The sequence below is a fragment of the Salvelinus alpinus genome, chromosome 17, assembly GCF_045679555.1.
Source record: "Salvelinus alpinus chromosome 17, SLU_Salpinus.1, whole genome shotgun sequence".
Classification (NCBI taxonomy): Eukaryota; Metazoa; Chordata; class Actinopteri; order Salmoniformes; family Salmonidae; genus Salvelinus; species Salvelinus alpinus.
Window position 1 is genome coordinate 14,804,247 of NC_092102.1, and position 19,193 is coordinate 14,823,439.

Sequence of the window (19,193 nt, forward strand, 5' to 3'; positions counted from 1 at the left end):
CCTCTCCCTCTCTGTCCCATCACCCACTCTTCTTCTCTAACCTCTCCCTCTCTGTCCTATCACCTTCTCTTCTTCTCTAACCTCTCCCTCTCTGTCCTATCACCTCCTCTTCTTCTCTAACCTCTCCCTCTCTGTCCCATCACCCCCTCTTCTTCTCTAACCTCTCCCTCTCTGTCCTATCACCTCCTCTTCTTCTCTAACCTCTCCCTCTCTGTCCTATCACCTCTTCTTCTCTAACCTCTCCCTCTCTGTCCTATCACCTCTTCTTCTCTAGCCTCTCCCTCTCTGTACTATCACCTCCTCTTCTTCTTTTAACCCTGGTGTTGTTGAGTTCCTGCCTTTACTACCCTAGCTGCCTGGTCTGCTCTGCTCAGACGCTACTGGATTTGTATTGTGCAAGGAGCTGTTGAGCTGGGGTGTAATCATTATAGCACACCGTAGCAAACAGTTACGAAACGTTTAGCAGAAAAACAAGAGTTTCTATCGAACAAATGCAGGTACTGGAGGTCCCTCCCCGTTTCGTTCATTTTTTTTCTGTTTGCTTCTGTTTGCTTCCCAGTGAATACACTCCTGTTGTTGTTGTTTGCGCCTGAGCAGAGGGTTGGTTTCCCACCATGCTCTCTCCCCACCGCCCGCCTGGCAGAGCCCTGAGCCATGTGTCAAAGGTGGCGGCAGCAGAACAGACTGTGGGAACAGCCGGCTAGCCTCCTCCCGGTCTTCTGCTCCCCACCCAACCAGAGGGGCAGCCATCAATCCAAGACACTCTGAATAAAACACACGCACATACATGCATGCACATACACATACACACACACAGTGCACGCACACATCCACAAACACAACACAAACTATCACCCCACAAGCCTCACACCCTCTCCCCAATAATCCGCGGAAGCAATTTTATCTCGACTCGGGTGGCGGCCCATTGTCGCCAAACCCCTTCAATCTTTCCTTATTAACTCTCGCTTTGTCCCGCATCCAAGGCTCCTGGACTCATCTCTCCTGCATTCCAATCACTGCTGCTCCCAGCACTCCCAGGCAACCTCCCTCCATCCCCTAATCCAACCACTCCCCCTCCCACCCAGACCCATGGAAACCCTTTTTTTCACAACCTGCCGATCACCTACTTACAGCGAGTTAGGTAGAGGGCATTAACTCTATGGGTTTTCTGAAGGGGAGAGGGGTAGAGTGTTAGGGGGATGAGGAGGAGGAGAGGAGGGGGTGAGGAGGAGGAGAGCCACAAAGTGACTCCAGCCCAGACAATTAGAACAATGGGTCGGGCCGGTAGGGGGCTAACTCGCTGCGTCACGCCTGGACGGTGGGGTATTTTGTCGGTTTAATGAATTGTCCGTCAGGCCGGGGCGGCATGGCAGGCGGCGCGGGGAGAGGCCAGCAGGGACCCAGACACTAAGTCGGTATTTATTACACTGCCTTTGTCACTAATTGAGCTAATTACCACTGACTCCTCAGCACTCCCACAATGACAGACCCCTTCACACCCCCTTACCCCAACCACACTACCTCTCCCACTGCCCTCTCACACCACTTCACACCCCCTCCATCCCTCCACCCATACCCCATCTCACGTGTGACATTTGTCCCCCAACCCAGCAGCCCCTCTACCACCGACTCCTCGGGCACTCCCACGATGACAGACCCTTCTATTCCTCTCTCCCTTCACCCTCCATCTCACTGACTCCTCAGCACTCCCACGATGACAGACCCCTTTACCCACCACCTCCCGTCAGGCAGTTTTCACCTCTCGCTCTCATTCTCTCGCTCTCTCGCTCTCTCTCTCTCGCTCTCATTCTCTCGCTCTCATTCTCTCTCTCTCATTCTCTCATTCTCTCTCAATCTCTCTCTCTCTCTGAGATGCATTTCTGAAATCTCTCTCTCTCATTCTCTCTCTCTCTTTCTCTCTCTTTCTCTCATTCTCTCATTCTTTCTCTCTTTCTCTCCCTCTCTCATTCTCTCTCTCTCTCTCATTCTCTCTCTCTCTCATTCTCTCTCTCTCTCTCATTCTCTGTCTCTCGCTCTCATTCTCTCTCTCTCTCATTCTCTCTCTGTATCTCTCTCTCTCTCTGAGATGCATTTCTGAAATCTCTCTCTCTCCTCTCTCTCATTCTCTCTCTCTCTCTCATTCTCTCTTTCTCTCATTCTCTCTCTCATTCTCTCTCTGTATCTTTCTCTCTCTCAATCTCTCTCTCTCTCTGAGATGCATTTCTGAAATCTCTCTCTCTCTCCTCTCTCATTCTCTCTTCTCTCTCATTCTCTCTCATTCTCTCATTCTCTCTCATTCTCTCATTCTCTCTTTCTCTCTCTCTCTCTCTCTCTCTCTCGCTCTCGCTCTCGCTCTCGCTCTCGCTCTCTCTCGCTCTCGCTCTCGCTCTCTCTCGCTCTCTCTCGCTCTCTCTCGCTCTCTCTCGCTCTCTCTCGCTCTCTCTCGCTCTCTCTCATTCTCTCTCGCTCTCTCTCGCTCTCTCTCGCTCTCTCTCGCTCTCTCTCATTCTCTCTCGTTCTCTCTCATTCTCTCTCGTTCTCTCTCATTCTCTCTCTCTCTCTCTCATTCTCTCTCTCTCTCTCTCTCTCTCTCTCTCTCTCAGTATCTCTCATTCTCTCTCAGTATCTCTCATTCTCTCTCAGTATCTCTCATTCTCTCAGTATCTCTCTCTTGCGCTCTCATTCTCTCTATCGCTCTCTCCCTCATTCTCGCTCTCTCTTTCATTCTCTCTCATACTATCTCATTCTCTCTCATTCAATTCAATTCAATTTCAATTTAAGGGCTTTGTTGGCATGGGAAACATATGTTAACATTGCCAAAGCAAGTGAACTAGATAATAAACAAACGTGAAATAAACAATAAAAATGAACAGTAAGCATTACACTTACAAAAGTCCCAAAAGAATAAAGACATTCTCTCGCACTCATTCTCTTTCTCTCTTGTAGTCCCAAATTCTCCTCACTTCATTCATTCAACGTGACCCTATGTTACCGTACTCTGCTGCTCTCCTCCTTCCCCTGTCTGTCTGTCTGTCTGTCTGTCTGTCTGTCTGTCTGTCTGTCTGTCTGTCTGTCTGTCTGTCTGTCTGTCTGTCTGTCTGTCTGTCTGTCTGTCTGTCTGTCTGTCTGTCTGTCTGTCTGTCTGTCTGTGTCTGTCTGTCCCTTCAGTAACACTGCCTGTGTTCCCATGGCTGGTCCTTTAGGGTGCGGGTGTGTGTTGTTGGACAGGACAGTTAAGTGTGTTTGGCGGGGCGCTCGGCCTGGCTGACCCTCTAGCCCATTGCTGTGCTGCGGTGGGCTGGGTTAGGCTGGGGGAAACTATCAGAGTGCCTTCCAAGCTCTTGTGGTTAAGCTGAGGCCTGACTGCCAGGGAGCGTGGGGTGAGGGTTGGGGGGGGGACTGCAGTCTTTCATTATTTCTTCTATTGTTTCATAATTTTTTTCCGACATTAAGTAAATGAAGCAAAACATTTGGTGCTGTTTAAATCCTATTTAATAGTTAAGCTATGTGACCTGGTCTCCAGGATTTGGGATCCTTCTGTGGAGGGGAGTGGAGTTAGGGAGTAGATAGGCAGGGGTGTGTGTGTGTGTGTGTGTGTGTGTGTGTGTGTGTGTGTGTGCTGTCTGTGGGAAGGCTACTGCTGCGTTTTTTAAGTAATGGGATTAGTACTGGGACACCCAAGGATGGGCCTTTATTCTCACATATCATCTCAAGCACAGAAACTATATGACCAGCAAATGGCATCCATTGCCAAGGAGCAAAATACACAGATAGTGACATACAGGGGAGTCATGAACTGATTTCCATTCCAACTTAATTGAAAATATAAACTTTATTGTTCTATTATACAATACAAAACAACATAAAGCTAAATCTTTGAGGAACAAGATCTATAATTCTTTGTTTTACTCTTTTACTTCTCTCTCTATAACAGTATAAAACATCCACAGTAATAAATATTTTTGTATTTACATAAACCAGAATGGTAATATTCAGTGCATGACAAAAACAGGTGTTAAAGGGCAATTTTGCCACTTTTCAACATCACATTCATTATCACCAGCATCATACCAGTGTCGACATATGTGAAAACAGTGCATTTCTGAGATCCATGCTTAAAAAGACAAGAAGAAAGCTCCTAAAAAAATATTGTGACATCACAGGCTACGATTAAAAGTAAGAAAAACAGTGATTTTCAAAACCTGCTATGAGTTTCAGGCCACGTCACCACGAATCTCGTAGTGTTTGAAAATCACTGTTTTAAAATGTTTTTAAAACTTTTGATGTCATCAGGTAGAACTTTTTCAACTCTATTTGTTTCTACAAAACGTAGGATATCGCCGTTTTCACATACATAGACATTGTTATTGTGCTGGAGATAGTGAAAATGAGGTTGAAAAGTGGATGGAATTGCCCTTTATTTGCAGGGAAGAAAGAAGAATGTTTCGCCAATTTTCTAACAAATTCTGTTTCCCACCCTCGACAAATCTGCGTAATCTACATGAATGGAAATAAACAAAATAACAGTTCAATAAAATCATGATCTGACATGACTAATGATACCATATCTTCTCTCCTTCCATCCATTGGATTATAACAGGTGCATAAATCATTCTTCCCTCAAATTGCAAGTAACTTCAGCATAAATATATATTTCTATATATATTATTTACATTTTGGTTTTCTGAGCTGATATACAATACATTTCCCTTTGTAGTGGCCTTATATTAAAGATGCACTATGCAGAAATCGCTCCGCCATTTCCTGGTTGCTAAAATTCTAATAGTTCACCTAATTTCAGTTTATGTGGCAAAGCAAGCAAGTATAGTGTAGAGAAACATTGTACCATGTAAACCGCTGTGAAATATATTTTACATAACCAAAAATATTGTATTTTCAGCTGTTTGAAGCAGGTGTACAAACGCAACAGTAAAAGATGCAAAAAATAATCACGGGAAGCAAAGAAATAGTGCACATAGAACAGCTCTACCACTTCTTAGACTTGCTTTCAATGAGGATGACAGATCTATAACTCAAATTTCTATGTGGATTTGGTTGGGTCGCCCAAAAAGTGACATATTGCAGCTTTAAAGGTTTTCTCCTCAATTGATGGTACACAGCTAGATGCAGGTCATATTGAATGGGAAAACCTATGTCTGTCCACTGTAAACTTGGACAGGAAGATATTGGATTATTTTACACACATGTTGCCACAGCAGGGCAATGTCTTTAGTCTTTGTCAACATAGGTATACCTCCTAGGCTAACAGAGTAGGTTGCAAGGTTGACTCCAGGTATCACTATTTGGCACTGGTTCCCATTTTATGGACAGGGTTGCCATACTGCAAGTCTCACTATTTGGCAGGTCACCCCAGTTCTCTTGCAGTGCCCCTATCTCCTACACTAAAACATACATCTAGTTATACTCTCCAATATTCAGTGTATTGATACTACATTAAAACTATTCATACATATTATAATTTATTCCAGGTTGATATAACATTTTGTCTAACGCTTTTCTGTTATCCTACAACGTCCAGTCATTTAACGTCAGTTACCGTGGTGCAGTAAATCACTGTGGTAACTCCGGGTTGAGGTGTAGCAGATTCCAGAGCAATCTGAACAAAGAGGGCATGTGTGGTGAGTTCGACAGGGAATCATAACGGCTTGGTTTGCGTCCAGGACCTAAGTACATAGCAATTAAGGGAAAGGACTGCACATGCCGAGAGATATACTTCACACTATTTTATGTGAGGAAAGTAGCTGTAGCAAAAGAACGGGGGGGGGGGGGGGACTGTGATGTTTAAAATAACCACCCTCTTGTTAAAGTTCGTCACCGGTTTATGAGAGACCATGCTTGTGTTTGTCCCGCCACAGAGACATCTGTCTGACATTGTCCAGTAACTGTTACTCCTGTCCCCTCCTCACATCTCTCTCCTCCTCTCCCATCACTCCTCTCTCCACTCCTCACACTCCTCTCTCTTGCTGTAGAGGGAAGAGGTGAAGAGAACAGAGAGACGAACTGTATCTTGTAAGGTCAGAGAGGGCAAAAGCCTTAAATCGCAGCGTCTCTCTGACTAATTTTGTTTGCTTATTCCTTGCCACAATTCTATTTCCTGTTTAACTACTTCCTTTTACCTAAGCTGCATCTGGTCTTGTTACTCGTGCTGGGAAGCCATAGAGAGGATTGGTTTCCATGCCATTCTACATGGTTGGATAGCTACAACATTTAAATACCCAGTAAGCACACTTACATACTCTCACGTTCCCACAGTGTCAGTAGCAAGCACACGTAAGCACACATGTTCACACACAACACACCCGCCCTCTTCCTACACCCTGTAGTCATAGTTGTGCTTTCCCTCTTCTTTCTTCCTCAAAAACATTGATTCAAATCTAGTACTTTGATTCAAATCTAGTACTTTGATTCAAATCTAGTACTTTGATTCAAATCTAGTACTTTGATTCATATCTAGTACTTTGATTCATATCTAGTACTTTGATTCATATCTAGTACTCCCGGTATTCACTTTTTTTCACCCTTCAATTGCCCCTTTATAGAGTTAGACCTTCCCTTATCTACCTCGCCAACCCACAGGACCCTACTCCTCTATCTACAAACCTCCTGCCCAAAGAACCAGCTCATCATCACCTCCCCATCCCTGTCCCCCTGGTTCACCCCTGATCAGAGGCACTGGTGTAACGTCTGTGTGCTGGTGCAGTTGAGGCAGCTGACATGGCAGCACCAGTGGAACGTACAGTGACACCTCTCAGTGACCTTCTCAGTCTGGGTCTTGAACCCTCTACCGCAACACAGGAGCTCACACCCGTCCAGCGCCGGAGACGAGCTGTTACAGTTCCTCTCAGAGGTACCGTGGGTACCCGTCTTGCCGTTGTAGGAGCAGAAGTTGGGCGACTTCTCGAAGTAGACCAGGTCTCTGGACGATGGGGGTTTGTGGGCGGGGTTCTCGGGTTCGAGATGGCGTGGGTCGGCGCGGTGAGAGGCGCGGTTGGAGCCCTTGTTGGCGTAGACGACCCGGGAGGCTCCGTCGAAGCGGTCCTTCAGGAAGTCCCCCACGGCGCGGAAGCTGGGTAGACGCATCCAGCAGGTACGCACGACGCATGACCCTGACATGCCATGGCATTTACACTCCTGCCGCATCTCTGACGACACTGTCTGGGGAGAGAAGACAGGGTAGAGAGAAGACACAGGGGAGAGAGAGAAGACACAGGGGAGAGAGAAGACACAGGGGAGAGAGAGAAGACACAGGGGAGAGAGAAGACACAGGGGAGAGAGAAGACACAGGGGAGAGAGAAGACACAGGTGAGAGAGAGAAGACACAGGGGAGAGAGAGAAGACACAGGGGAGAGAGAGAAGACACAGGGGAGAGAGAGAAGACACAGGGGGGAGAGAGAAGACACAGGGGAGAGAGAAGACACAGGGGAGAGAGAAGACACAGGGGAGAGAGAAGACACAGGTGAGAGAGAGAAGACACAGGGGAGAGAGAGAAGACAGGGGAGAGAGAGAAGACACAGGGGAGAGAGAAGACACAGGGGAGAGAGAAGACACAGGGGAGAGAGAAGACACAGGGGAGAGAGAGAAGACACAGGGGAGAGAGAGAAGACACAGGGGAGAGAGAAGACACAGGGGAGAGAGAGAAGACACAGGGGAGAGAGAGAAGACACAGGGGAGAGAGAGAAGACACAGGGGAGAGAGAGAAGACACAGGGGAGAGAGAGAAGACACAGGGGAGAGAGAGAAGACACAGGGGATTAGCAATGGAGAAAATAAAACATGGATGATGTGAACAGATAAGAACATTTTGAAAAACGGTGAAGAGCAAAGAAAATGTGGAAGAATGTGAAGAGAAGAAATGTGAAGGAAAACATGACTGGAATTCAGAATAATGGGTTGATACAGGGGGATCCCTGAAAAGGAATGAACACAGCGTTTCATTATGTACTCTATCTATGAATCAACGGCTCCCTCACCATTCTCCCTGCCTCGTTGTTGTGTAGGTTGTTGAGGTATCGGAGATCCCTTCCTCTCTCGCTGGAGTCCACAAACTCCCGGCTGAACATCCGGCCAAAGTCCACGTTGTCACTGCAGCCGCCCCAGTGCCAGTCAGGGCCCCCAGGCCCCCGGCGACGGTAGTCACAGGTGCACGACTCAATGGCCCCCTCAGAGCAGGAGCGAGCCACCGCATGGGTCACCCCCGCACTCGTGATCGCAAACACAAATGCCGTCTCTCGGCAACCTGACACGTCAACAGCAGAAATTCTCTTTAGCCTATACAACCTTTTTTGGCAGTCGATAGTAATGCAACTATGCGCAATCTGGTCTGAATTATGATTTAAATGTCAGAATCTCAAGATATGTAAAGATAGGCTTTGATCTTCCCAAAGGGTCTACGAGAGAAACCAAGATTCCATGACATTCTGTGCCAAAAATGTCTACCGGTTGCCTTAGTGAGGAGGCCAGGAAGGACAACAGACAACTCACCGCGGTTGACGATTTTGCCAAATATTGCCGGGCTGTGGGTGGTCGGGCAGTTCCAGCGGCGGTTCCTGAACTGCCATTTGCACTCCTGGATGGCAGTATGCAGGCCGGCTGCGATAGCGTGGAGGATCCCCGGGTTCTGGCGGATGAGGCGGCGCTGGCGACGGCTCAGCAGGGCCAAGCTAGGGTCCAGGACCAACTGGACATTCTTGGAGTTGGTGAGGAGGTTGGCAGAGGAGGCCACATTCACAATCCCCCTAGCAAAGAGGACGAGAAGACAGGGTGGAATCAGTTAGTTAGAGAAAAGCTCATACATTGGTTCTTTAATTATATCTATTGACTTTAAAACAATTAATTAGGTTCAAATGTATTTATTCATATAGGATTCTGATAAGAATTGGATAATATATAAGAATTGGATCATGTAAACAGTTTAATTGGAATTTGAGTATCAGTCACAAGAAATAACAAGCAACTTCAATATATCTACAATCTACTTAATCGAAAGTGATTATGGCTGCCATTATTGACTACATGACTGCCATATTGCATTGTCATCTACTATATTTATGGTTTCAGTTACGTTCCTAATTGGTGTCTCCTGCAAACCGTTACAATCAGAAAGACGCATCGTTATTAATCGACTAATCAGTGCCAGACGGTAGTGCGCGGTCGGTCCAGTCTATGGAACGTTATGATCCCCTCTTCGGATAAATATTGCAATCCAATTTTCTTCTCTCTCGTTTTGTATTTTCCTTATTTATTTTCTTGGCATATTGTAATGATACGGATTGGTTTAGATGTCAGACAGACCCATATCAAACAAATAGCTTACCCCAGTGACTTTGCAAGGCTGTCCAAAATGTAACATTTATTTTTTATTTAACTAGGCAAGTCAGTTAAGAACAAATTCTTATTTTCAATGACGGCCTAGGAACTGCCTTGTTCAGGGGCAGAATGACAGATTTTTACCTTGTCAGCTCGGGAATTCGATCTAGCAACCTTTACGGTTACTTGCCCAACGCTCTAACCACTAGGCTACCTAATTATATTGAGGTCTGCGTTATCACTTTCATTATTAATTTAAATATTATTTATGCAACTGTTATCTTTGCAGTGTAGGGATTATATGTATTTATTTTGACAGAATACATATTATTCAATGGACATAAGCCTAATTCATTTATATTTGTCCACATAAGCTAGTGTAAGAAAAACTATTTTCACATTTTGGTTTGATAGTTTATAACAAATGTATGCAGACATTGGCATCCTACAGTGAATCCTATATAGAGTGGAATGTTGAGAATACGACATTGAATGGAACTGCTCTTTGCCATGAAATACATCAATTTTTTATTTTTCCCACATTGGACAGAAAAATGTTGTCTCGCGTTCAAGCCACACTGTCAAAATGACCAGGGGGAGAGACAGAGAGGGAGACAGAAAGAGAGACGGGGAGAGAGGCTGACTTGAATAAATATGGGCTGCAACCGATCCCTAAATAAATGAAATCGTTATCATATTGAAACATAACACTTCCCTTTACATCAAATAATTTAATGGAGAAAGTGGGCCTTATTCATTTCGATTGAAAACCGGCTAGATCTATTTAATTAGTTGCTCGCTCTAATTGGGAAGTGGTATCCAAATACCTTCAAATATTAATGGCTTGTGGTTGCTGCTTGATTTTCTACCAGAAGCGAACTGAAATGATGAATCGGGTGCCAACAATAACACATGATTATTTCGAGCATAACAGGTCCATCAACTTTGCTTAAGTGTTAATTCAGTTGGAGAAGAGCACAGCATATTTCAGGCAATAAACCAATGTACCACTTAACTGGCTCCTTTGCTGCACCCTCCGTCGAAATGAGCAGGTCCTCAGGAGGCGCATTTAATTGAATGACTACATCACACGTAAAGTCAACTACTGTACTCACCACCACCGGCCGCTATTGTTGACTGCTCCCGTGCCTGAGAGCGAGGAAACGAGCAGGATGCACGCGGCTTTCACCCCCAGAAGCAGTGTGAGGATCCTCATTGTGTCTTCAATTACAATGTGAAGAGAGAGCAGGCAAATGTCAAAGTTCCACATCTGAATTCCAGGCACTTTTTATACCTGGTTCTAATTATGATAACAATCCTATTTTTAGGCACAAATAAATCTGGCAGATGGAATACGCATGTGTTCACCCCATGGCCCATAAATAAATCGATCATGAAAACAGGGCAGTTATTTTTACAATAAATAATTCGATTGCGTTCTCGTGTTACAGGAGTCACTCATTATAAAAGTTAGGCTACCGGGTTATTCATCTCTCCGATAGCCTGTCATTCTCCAACGCAGGTTATCAAATTAGAGCAGGTAGCCTAACGCATCAAATTCCTACTCACCACACCACATTCCAAAGAGAGGGACTTGAGAGGTGAAAAAGCAACGAGGAGCCTGTTTTATAGCAATTGCCTGAAATGAATCTGGTGAGGAGACTGTCAGACAGAGGAAACAGGTTGCTAAATGAGTCCTCCTATGTAGTGGCTTTTCAGTCTAGGCTGCTGGACGCTGCTGCTGCTGTTCTCTTCACGTGCTCTCTCTGTCTATCTCTGCTCTGCACAGCAGCGCATTGAGCGCGTGGGACAGTCCGGAAGACTTGATCCCCTCCGTGAGTGATAGGCGACACATTCTTCTCTTATTGAGCACTACAAGAGGAATGAAAAAGGGATTTGCTGCTCTCATCTCCCTCTGTTTTTTTTCTGCCCCCCTTTTCAATAGGATTGGAAGGAGGGAAGTTAATTCTCTTCATAGGGCACAATGAATAAAGAAAACAAAACCGGACAGAACAGATGAGAAAGGGAGAAAAAAAAATTGCCAGGGAAATCCACCAGTGTAAATTGCACATATTACTAACGGAATCTCACGGTAATCAAAGAATCCATCGATTCCTTGGAAATGAGGGAATTTAATGCTGACTCATGCTCTGTCTTCCACATCCAGTTTGTCTTCCTGAATGAGGTCCCTCTCAAGTCAAAATACTGAGATGTGTGTGTCTGTGTGTGGAGATTTGCTGTGACTGTGAGTGCGCACAGTGTGGTGTTCTCCGGCTATTCTGTATGCAAGAGGCTGGTCGGTGTCACGGTACAGTACAGTTACAGCGGAATATGAGCCATCTAAACGGCCTTTTTACCGCTGGTAGGATTACTCCCTTAACCGCGTCTCCTCCTTCTTTATCAAACTCTGTCGTATACATTCTCAAGATGTTTTTAGTGGCTTGAACCATTTCTCTGCCTCTTCATTCCATCAGCTTAAACCATATATTTGTCTTCTTTTTTTGTTATTAAATAATGCCAACTTAGAGACCTACATTTTGTGCCCAATTAAAATATAAAACATATTTTGGGAGACTGTCTCACTCTTGCCGAACTTTGCGCACGCACACGCACGCACGCACACGCACACACACACACGCACACACACACACACAATCATCAAAAATAAAGGCCTACATGATACATTCACATGATTAATGAATGAGACCCAAGTTGATGAATCATGATGATTCATCATATTGGGAAGCGGGTTTAGTTTAGAGAGGATGCTGTCGGCATTTTAATTATTCACATTTGAGATGATGAATCATATTTGAAATGATTTAGGTTTGATAAATGTCACCCAAAAAGAAAAGCGAGGGAATTAGACGTAAATTAATTCCCAAAACATCTAGCGTGCAGACCTCCCTCAACGCATGGCTGGTGATCAGAGCAGCAGCCACACTGCGCCTTCTCCAACTCATCATCCACAGACTGTGGAGTATGAGCAAATATCCCCCATAGACCTAGGGCTGGGGATTACCAAGGAACTCAGATACGATATTATCACGATACTATGGTGCAATATGATATGCATTGTAATTCTCACGATTCTCACGATTGTATATGCATTGCGATTCAATGTTCCAAACATATTGCTCACCATATATCTGCTGCAGAGGGACAAGAGAGAGCCACGAGAAAACAAAAACAAGTTTTGATCAGTCATGGAAATAAAAGTGCTGAAAACAAATTGCCTCCCTATTTAAAAAGATGATGGAGAACATAAACTATAAAGGAAAAATACTGGAATTTTGGTGCAGGTGTAGGCACAGCCAACTAACGCAAAAATAATATTGGGATATTGTCAAAAAAGTATGAAATAGGGTCAAAAATCATATCCCGATATGTAACTATCGATTTTTCTCCCATCACCACATAAACCCAGACAGAATTATTTGAAATCAGGCTACTTGATGTCCTTAGTCTATATTTGTTTTTCAATATGATTGGAGTGGAGTTTTTTGTTTAGGTATAGGATCAGCCTACGCGTACATCATCCGTAATGGAATTATGGCATCTGATAATTAATGATCTTTCTCTCTATCTCATGGTTTAAAGACATGATAGCAGAAGGAAGTGACCTTTTGTCCAGCGGTTTTAATGAGTGCTATCCTACATCGATTATACTCCCGCTTCTTAAAGTTGCAGCTCAAACGGGCTTCCTGGGGCACTCATGCAACACCGAGAAGATTAGAGCCCCCAATCCGGATAAAGGGACGCCTTTTATATACAAATCAACTTCAAATCACTTTTTAAGCCACTTAGATATACACGCCAAGCTAGAATGCTAATGCACTTTTCATTGCCGGAGCTTAGGGAATAGGAGATTAAATGATGAATTGGTGTCACTATGCGAACCGGCGGCGTTTAAGGGGGATTTTAACTCAATTTTATGAAACTACATCACGCGTTTCCATGTTATAATTCCTTGTTCTTTGAAGGAGAACAGGGATTAACGGGAATTGATACTTTATCTGAACGCACCTGTTGATAAAATTACTATTTTTACTATGGGCACATGCAAAATAACTAATTTTGCGCATGATAGAATACACACTCAGAAAAAAACGTGCTATCTAGAACCTAAAGGGGTTATTCGGCTGTCCCCATAGGAGAACCATGTAGAACACTTTTGGGTTCGATGTTGAACCATTTCTACAGAGGGTTTGACATGGAACCAAAAAGGTTTCTACCTGGAACCAAAAAGGGTACTCCTATCTATGGGGACAGCCGAACAACCCTTTCGAACGCCTTTTTTTCCTAAGAGTGTAGGCCTGTCTTTGTTCATTTTAACCTGTGGTCGGGATATCCTTGCACGGTCTCGTCATATCAACCATTCGAAACCTGCTGGGTGAGAACTTTATCAAGTCCTCAGTAGTATCTGGTGCGTTTGTCATTTTTGGGAAGCTACAGTCTCCAAAGGATGCATGGGAAAAATACCCATGTCTGGCACATACTTGTAAACGGCAAGATGCCAATCTTAAAAGGGCAGGGAGAAAACAATTGTGGTAGGCTATTGTGCAATACTTTTTTCTAGGAAACTGTATGCACTGTGACAACAGTTTATCAAAGAAATTGAAAACGGATGAAAACTTCTTCAAACTTTAAGAAATAAATAGTTCATTCAAACTTTGGGCTACTTATTGAAAATGCAATAAAACATCCTCATTATTCCCTTCTGTGTGGAACGTTTTATTTCCTCTGAAAAGAAGCAGATTGTTACGGAGTGAAGAAGTTGTTTCAAACACAATAATAAAGAACAGACGCGCTGATTGAGGTGGGAGGAAGACGGGAAACAGATGACTGTGTACCCAAGTATTGTTGGAGAGCCAAGAGGGAGCCGTGCGCCTGCCTGCTGCTGCTGCCCCAAGCTCCCTGTCGTAGGCCTACATTGGAACCGGCAGCAGCAACCAACCAACCCCCTCCCCCCAGCACTCTATAGTCATTTATATCCTGGACATATAGAATGTTTTTTCACTTGGGTTTCACCTGAATGCATGTTCGTTTTCTTTCAATAGTATCCAACAAAACAGGAAACATCCCTATCAGTGACGTTAAATGTGAATGCGTTTTCCATGATCTGTTCAGTGCAATCAGAAATCCCTCTCACAGTCGACCTGTGTTCATATAAGAGATGATGCCGAGGGTGATGATGGTAAGGAAAATGGTACCTGCGCGTAATATCTTTGGATGCTGTGTTATAACACTGATTGACTATCGGTCAAATTCACATAACTGTTAGTCAACTGTTGATTCTTTTTTTCATAAGGTCAATACTTTGAAAACAACCGCCTGCAGCGGCATCTCCACTCCCTTATTTTCTCTCCCCCTCCCCTTCACGTTCGCCCCAAACTATTCTGCTCCCTTTTTTCACTCCCCGTTCTGTTGGAGGCACATCGATAATCTACTCCACTCATCTTCTTTTCTTTGTTTTATCGATTGCCACACCAGTGTTTTAATGTCACGTCAAGAAAGACGCTTACCGACATGGATATATCACATCAATTCCGTTGGGACCAAGTCCTGATTTTGGCAGCGACACTTATGTCACCTGCAATCACGTAAGTAGCCGGAGAGTGATGAGAAGAAGAGAGAGTAGGCTACTGATGTCCGATGAGCATTCCTGAGAAAAACAAACAATCAAAGCGAAAATTTCAATCGGAAGAAGATTCTGTCTGGCTACTCCATGAGTCTTATCCAAGTGTTGTATTTTAGTGAAATAACTTGGTGCATATATTACAATGCGTTGATGTTTCCGTTCAGCTCTGTCTCACTAACTGACTATTGCTGCTGCTGCTACTACCTCTGTCATCACGATTTCAAATGTTTTCTTGTTTCTGACCTGTAATTACGCGCGCGCGCACGCACACGCACGCACACACACACACACACACACACAAACAAGCTAATCAGAACCAACAGTTGGAAGACTGCATGATTAAGGACATTATTATTAGGCTACTCCAGCTGTCAACTGGCACAGATGGTTGGTTGAGCAACAATGCCATCCATGTTTCTACTCCAGAAGATTTTGCACGACTGCTCTTTAGGCCTACTGTAATTTGTTCAACTCAAACAAATAGCAAAGGTATGTAAATACCGTAGATACGATGGTAAGCCTAGAGATGTAATCAACATTCTATGTCCTTACAACTTTTCCCTGAACTTAAGCTATATCTTAAGTCCTATGCGTTATATGTCTCAGCAAATACTATTCTCTGAATCTTCATTTCATTACATGACGCTTTCACTCTTAGATGAAGGGTCAGACCGGGCACTTCAGGGCCTCCTTCACAGATAGATATTGCTCTAGGACTTGATTGATGAACCCTTGGCCAACTCCTCTGTATCTCTCCCTCCCTCCTCAACATATGTATCCCCTCCTCAGTGTGCTGTGTAATGACATCCTGGGTCTGAAGGTGGCAGGAGATCCGGTTCTGACCCCTAACTCTGTATGTCTGCGGCTGGCGGGCCTGAGCAAGCGTCAGATTCGTCTGTGTGTGCAAAGCCCCGACGTGACGGCCTCTGCTCTGCAGGGCATCCAGGTCATAGAGATATAGTATACAATTCACAGCTTTTTTAAAAACAACATTTAACCATATTTCATCAGGGTCTAAATGAAAGATGACCAAGATGGCCATAATTTTAGTCATGCTACCAGGATACCAATTTCCATTCTAGTGTTGCATTTCATTCTATGATGCAGGTGGCCCTCCACGAGTGCCAGCACCAGCTCAGAGACCAGCGGTGGAACTGTTCTGCTCTGGAGAGCCACAGCAAGCTGCCCCATCAGAGTGCCATCCTCAACAGAGGTGAGAGACACACAGAGAAGTGCAGCGAAAAAGGGTTGGGAATAGGGCCAGGAGTTGTTGGTGATTTGATCAGGAAAAACTCCAGACCCCAAACCCTGGTCAGGAGAATCTTTAGGCTCCAGGTAGGGATAGTAGACAAATGTATTGTTATGCTTATAGAATAAGAATAATGACAGGTTAATGAAGTTTTCCTGTGATATTTAGATTACACCCAGTATGACGACATCTTGACTATGATGTGTCTGTCTGTCCTTGTCCCCCAGGCTTCAGGGAGAGTGCCTTCTCTCTGTCCCTGCTGGCAGCGGGTGTGGCCCACTCCGTGGCTTCCGCCTGCAGCCTAGGCAAGCTCCGGGGCTGCGGCTGCGAGGCCAAGCGTCGCCTGGACGAAGATAAGATTCGCCTCAAACTCACCCAGCTGCAGCTGCAGACCCTCCAGAGGGGAGGAGCCAGAGTGGGCATGGGAGTGGGTGGGGGAGGAGGGGCACACCCCCAGGAGATCAGAGATGTGCCAGCCAGCCTGCGTTCTGGTTCTACCCACCCCTTCTCCCTCCTCAAGCCCCTACCAGAGGACCTCAGCCCCCTGCAGGAGACCTGGGAGTGGGGGGGCTGTAGCCATGACGCCCGCTTCGGGGAGAGATTCTCCAGGGATTGGTTGGACTCCCAGGGCTCCCCACGGGATATCCACGCCCGCATGAGGATCCACAACAACAGGGTTGGCCGACAGGTGAGCAGAGACTCAGACAGCGTCTTGTATATTTTGTATCGAAATGATAACTGCAGATAAGGGTCGGGCTCTCATTTGTTGAAGGTTTCCCAATGAAATTCATCAAGTTTTCTAACGTTCCTGGAATTGGATATTAAATTGAACCAATTAGCTTAAAAATTATAAATTAAATATTTCTAACAGATTTATAAACTATCTATAAGCTACATGTATGAACCCTTTTAAATACATTTATAATTGTTACCCTACTACATTGTAATCAAAGCCACTCTAGACTTGTATGGATAGTGACATGATTGTTTCCCACTGCACAGCTAGTGACTGACAACATGAAGAGGAAGTGTACATGCCACGGCACGTCAGGCAGCTGCCAGTTCAAGACCTGCTGGTATGTGTCCCCAGAGTTCAGACTGCTGGGGTCTCTGCTCAGGGACAAGTTCCTCTCCGCCATCTTCATTAACTCCCAGAACAAGAACAACGGGGTGTTCAACCCCCGGGTCGCAGCCGGGAATGGTGCCTCGAATGGGGTCAGGAACGGGGCCGAAGGGGGTACTGGGTCTGGGGGCGCGGGGAGCCCAAACAATGGGGGTCGGCGGAGGAGCGGTGTGTCACGTGAGCTGGTCTACTTTGAGAAGTCGCCAGACTTCTGTGATCAGGAGCCGTCCCTGGACTCTCTGGGTACTCAGGGCCGTATCTGCAACAAGACCAGCCACAGCATGGACAGCTGCGGGTCACTGTGCTGCGGAAGGGGACACAACATCCTGAAGCAGACACGTAGTGAGAGGTGCCACTGCCGCTTCCACTGGTGCTGCTACGTGCTCTGTGAGGAGTGCAGAGTCACAGAGTGGGTCAACGTCTGCAAGTAGATAGGTATATGACCTGCCAAGGCTCCTGTAAGGACCCATCCAATAGGACGCAGCGTGGCACTAGGATCCACCCATTGACTCTCCAGTGTACTACGCGCAAACCCACACAACCAAACCTTTCATTTGGTACATGGGTAGACGATCCACTTCATCTACTAAGGCCTGACACTTAGTTACTTACTGGTAATCCTCTTCATGCATTGGGACGCATGGGCATCCACAAGAGAGCCACTGTTTCTAGTCAGCAGGTTACTTGGTTAGCGTTCCCACAGGCGAGGCCACACTCTTTCATGCCCTTCTTAACAGTCCTTCTCCAGGTTTCTCCTGGACATATCCAGGACACAGGATGGCAAAATGAAAATCCACCCTTTAACTCAGTCCAATATACACACATCCACCCAACCAAACCTTTCATTTCAGACTCGGTGTTTGTTTTTCTATTTGCGTCGGCTAAAGTCTCCCACAGAATCTGTTTATCCCCCACTTCTCTCTCCTTTTTCTTTTTCCGTCATCTGGGATCTATTTTCCCTTTGTTGCCTGTCAAAATGCCAAGTCAGAGGTTGGAGACGAGGTGACTCATGTCATTTGTCTGTCTTTCCTCTGCCTGTTTAGATGCAGCCCTTTCAGCCATGGAAATCTGAATGTCCTGGACCCCATCTGGTGTTCTGTTCTGTTCTCCCCTGCTCTCTACTCGGGAACAAAGAACACCTCAGACAACAGAAACACATTATTATTTCAACTAAGTAATGCCCAGGCTAGTATCACAGTGTACCGTTTTTTGTTTACATGGAAAAAATGTATATTAATGTTTGTGTGTGAACTTATTTTGCCTTCCTTGCTTGGCATATGCTGTGTGGGACCATTTTATGAGAGGAACATATGAGGCCCAATGACTGAATGTTGCTCTGCTCAGGATGGTGAAGTTGAGCTGAAGCTGTTATAGTCAACAAAGCCTGAACACAACAGTGAGACGCTGGAAAACAGACATGCCATGAGTTCTGATATGGAGTGTGGTAAGGACCTCCAGAGGACGATTATACTCATTGGATATTTTGCACCTACGCCTCAAGACTACAGGGTTTGAATTCTTTAATTGCCGGTCCTCCATTACAAGAACCAGGATGAACTAACGAAACAGAACTAAAGAGAACCAGGCATGATGGTTCCTCAACGTGTTTCCATTACCAATGGAATCAGAACTAGAGTGACTAGGAATCTAGTGGGGACAGTTTGTTCTGCCCATTGATTTTTGTGGATCGACTGGGGAAGAAAATCCGTGTTTGAATCTTATTTGAAGCAATTTACCATTGATTTGATGGAATGCTGTCAATCCCTCTCCAAACTGAACTGCAGGTCATTTAGGTAATGCCTTAGAATTGTAACAGTCATTACCACAAACTGTATTATTGCTGTTTCTTTTGTT

General features: G+C 45.1%; 2 protein-coding genes across 2 annotated transcripts; one reads left to right on the forward strand and one right to left on the reverse strand.

Annotated features, from left to right (window-relative positions):
- Positions 1 to 3,813: 3,813 nt before the first annotated feature.
- On the reverse strand, positions 3,814 to 11,597 carry wnt1 (wingless-type MMTV integration site family, member 1). Its single transcript, XM_071347395.1, has 5 exons — positions 10,896 to 11,597; positions 10,442 to 10,547; positions 8,502 to 8,755; positions 7,991 to 8,256; positions 3,814 to 7,176 (listed from the first exon to the last, which is right to left on the reverse strand). The coding sequence occupies exons 1-5, from the start codon at positions 10,903 to 10,905 to the stop codon at positions 6,685 to 6,687; spliced, it is 1,128 nt and encodes a 375-aa protein (XP_071203496.1). The 5' UTR covers positions 10,906 to 11,597; the 3' UTR covers positions 3,814 to 6,684.
- A 3,113-nt stretch (positions 11,598 to 14,710) lies between these two features.
- Positions 14,711 to 18,514, forward strand: wnt10b (wingless-type MMTV integration site family, member 10b). Its single transcript, XM_071347396.1, has 5 exons — positions 14,711 to 14,929; positions 15,757 to 15,913; positions 16,075 to 16,180; positions 16,444 to 16,904; positions 17,219 to 18,514. Exons 1-5 carry the CDS (start codon positions 14,856 to 14,858, stop codon positions 17,768 to 17,770), a joined length of 1,350 nt encoding a protein of 449 aa, XP_071203497.1. The 5' UTR covers positions 14,711 to 14,855; the 3' UTR covers positions 17,771 to 18,514.
- Positions 18,515 to 19,193: the final 679 nt, after the last annotated feature.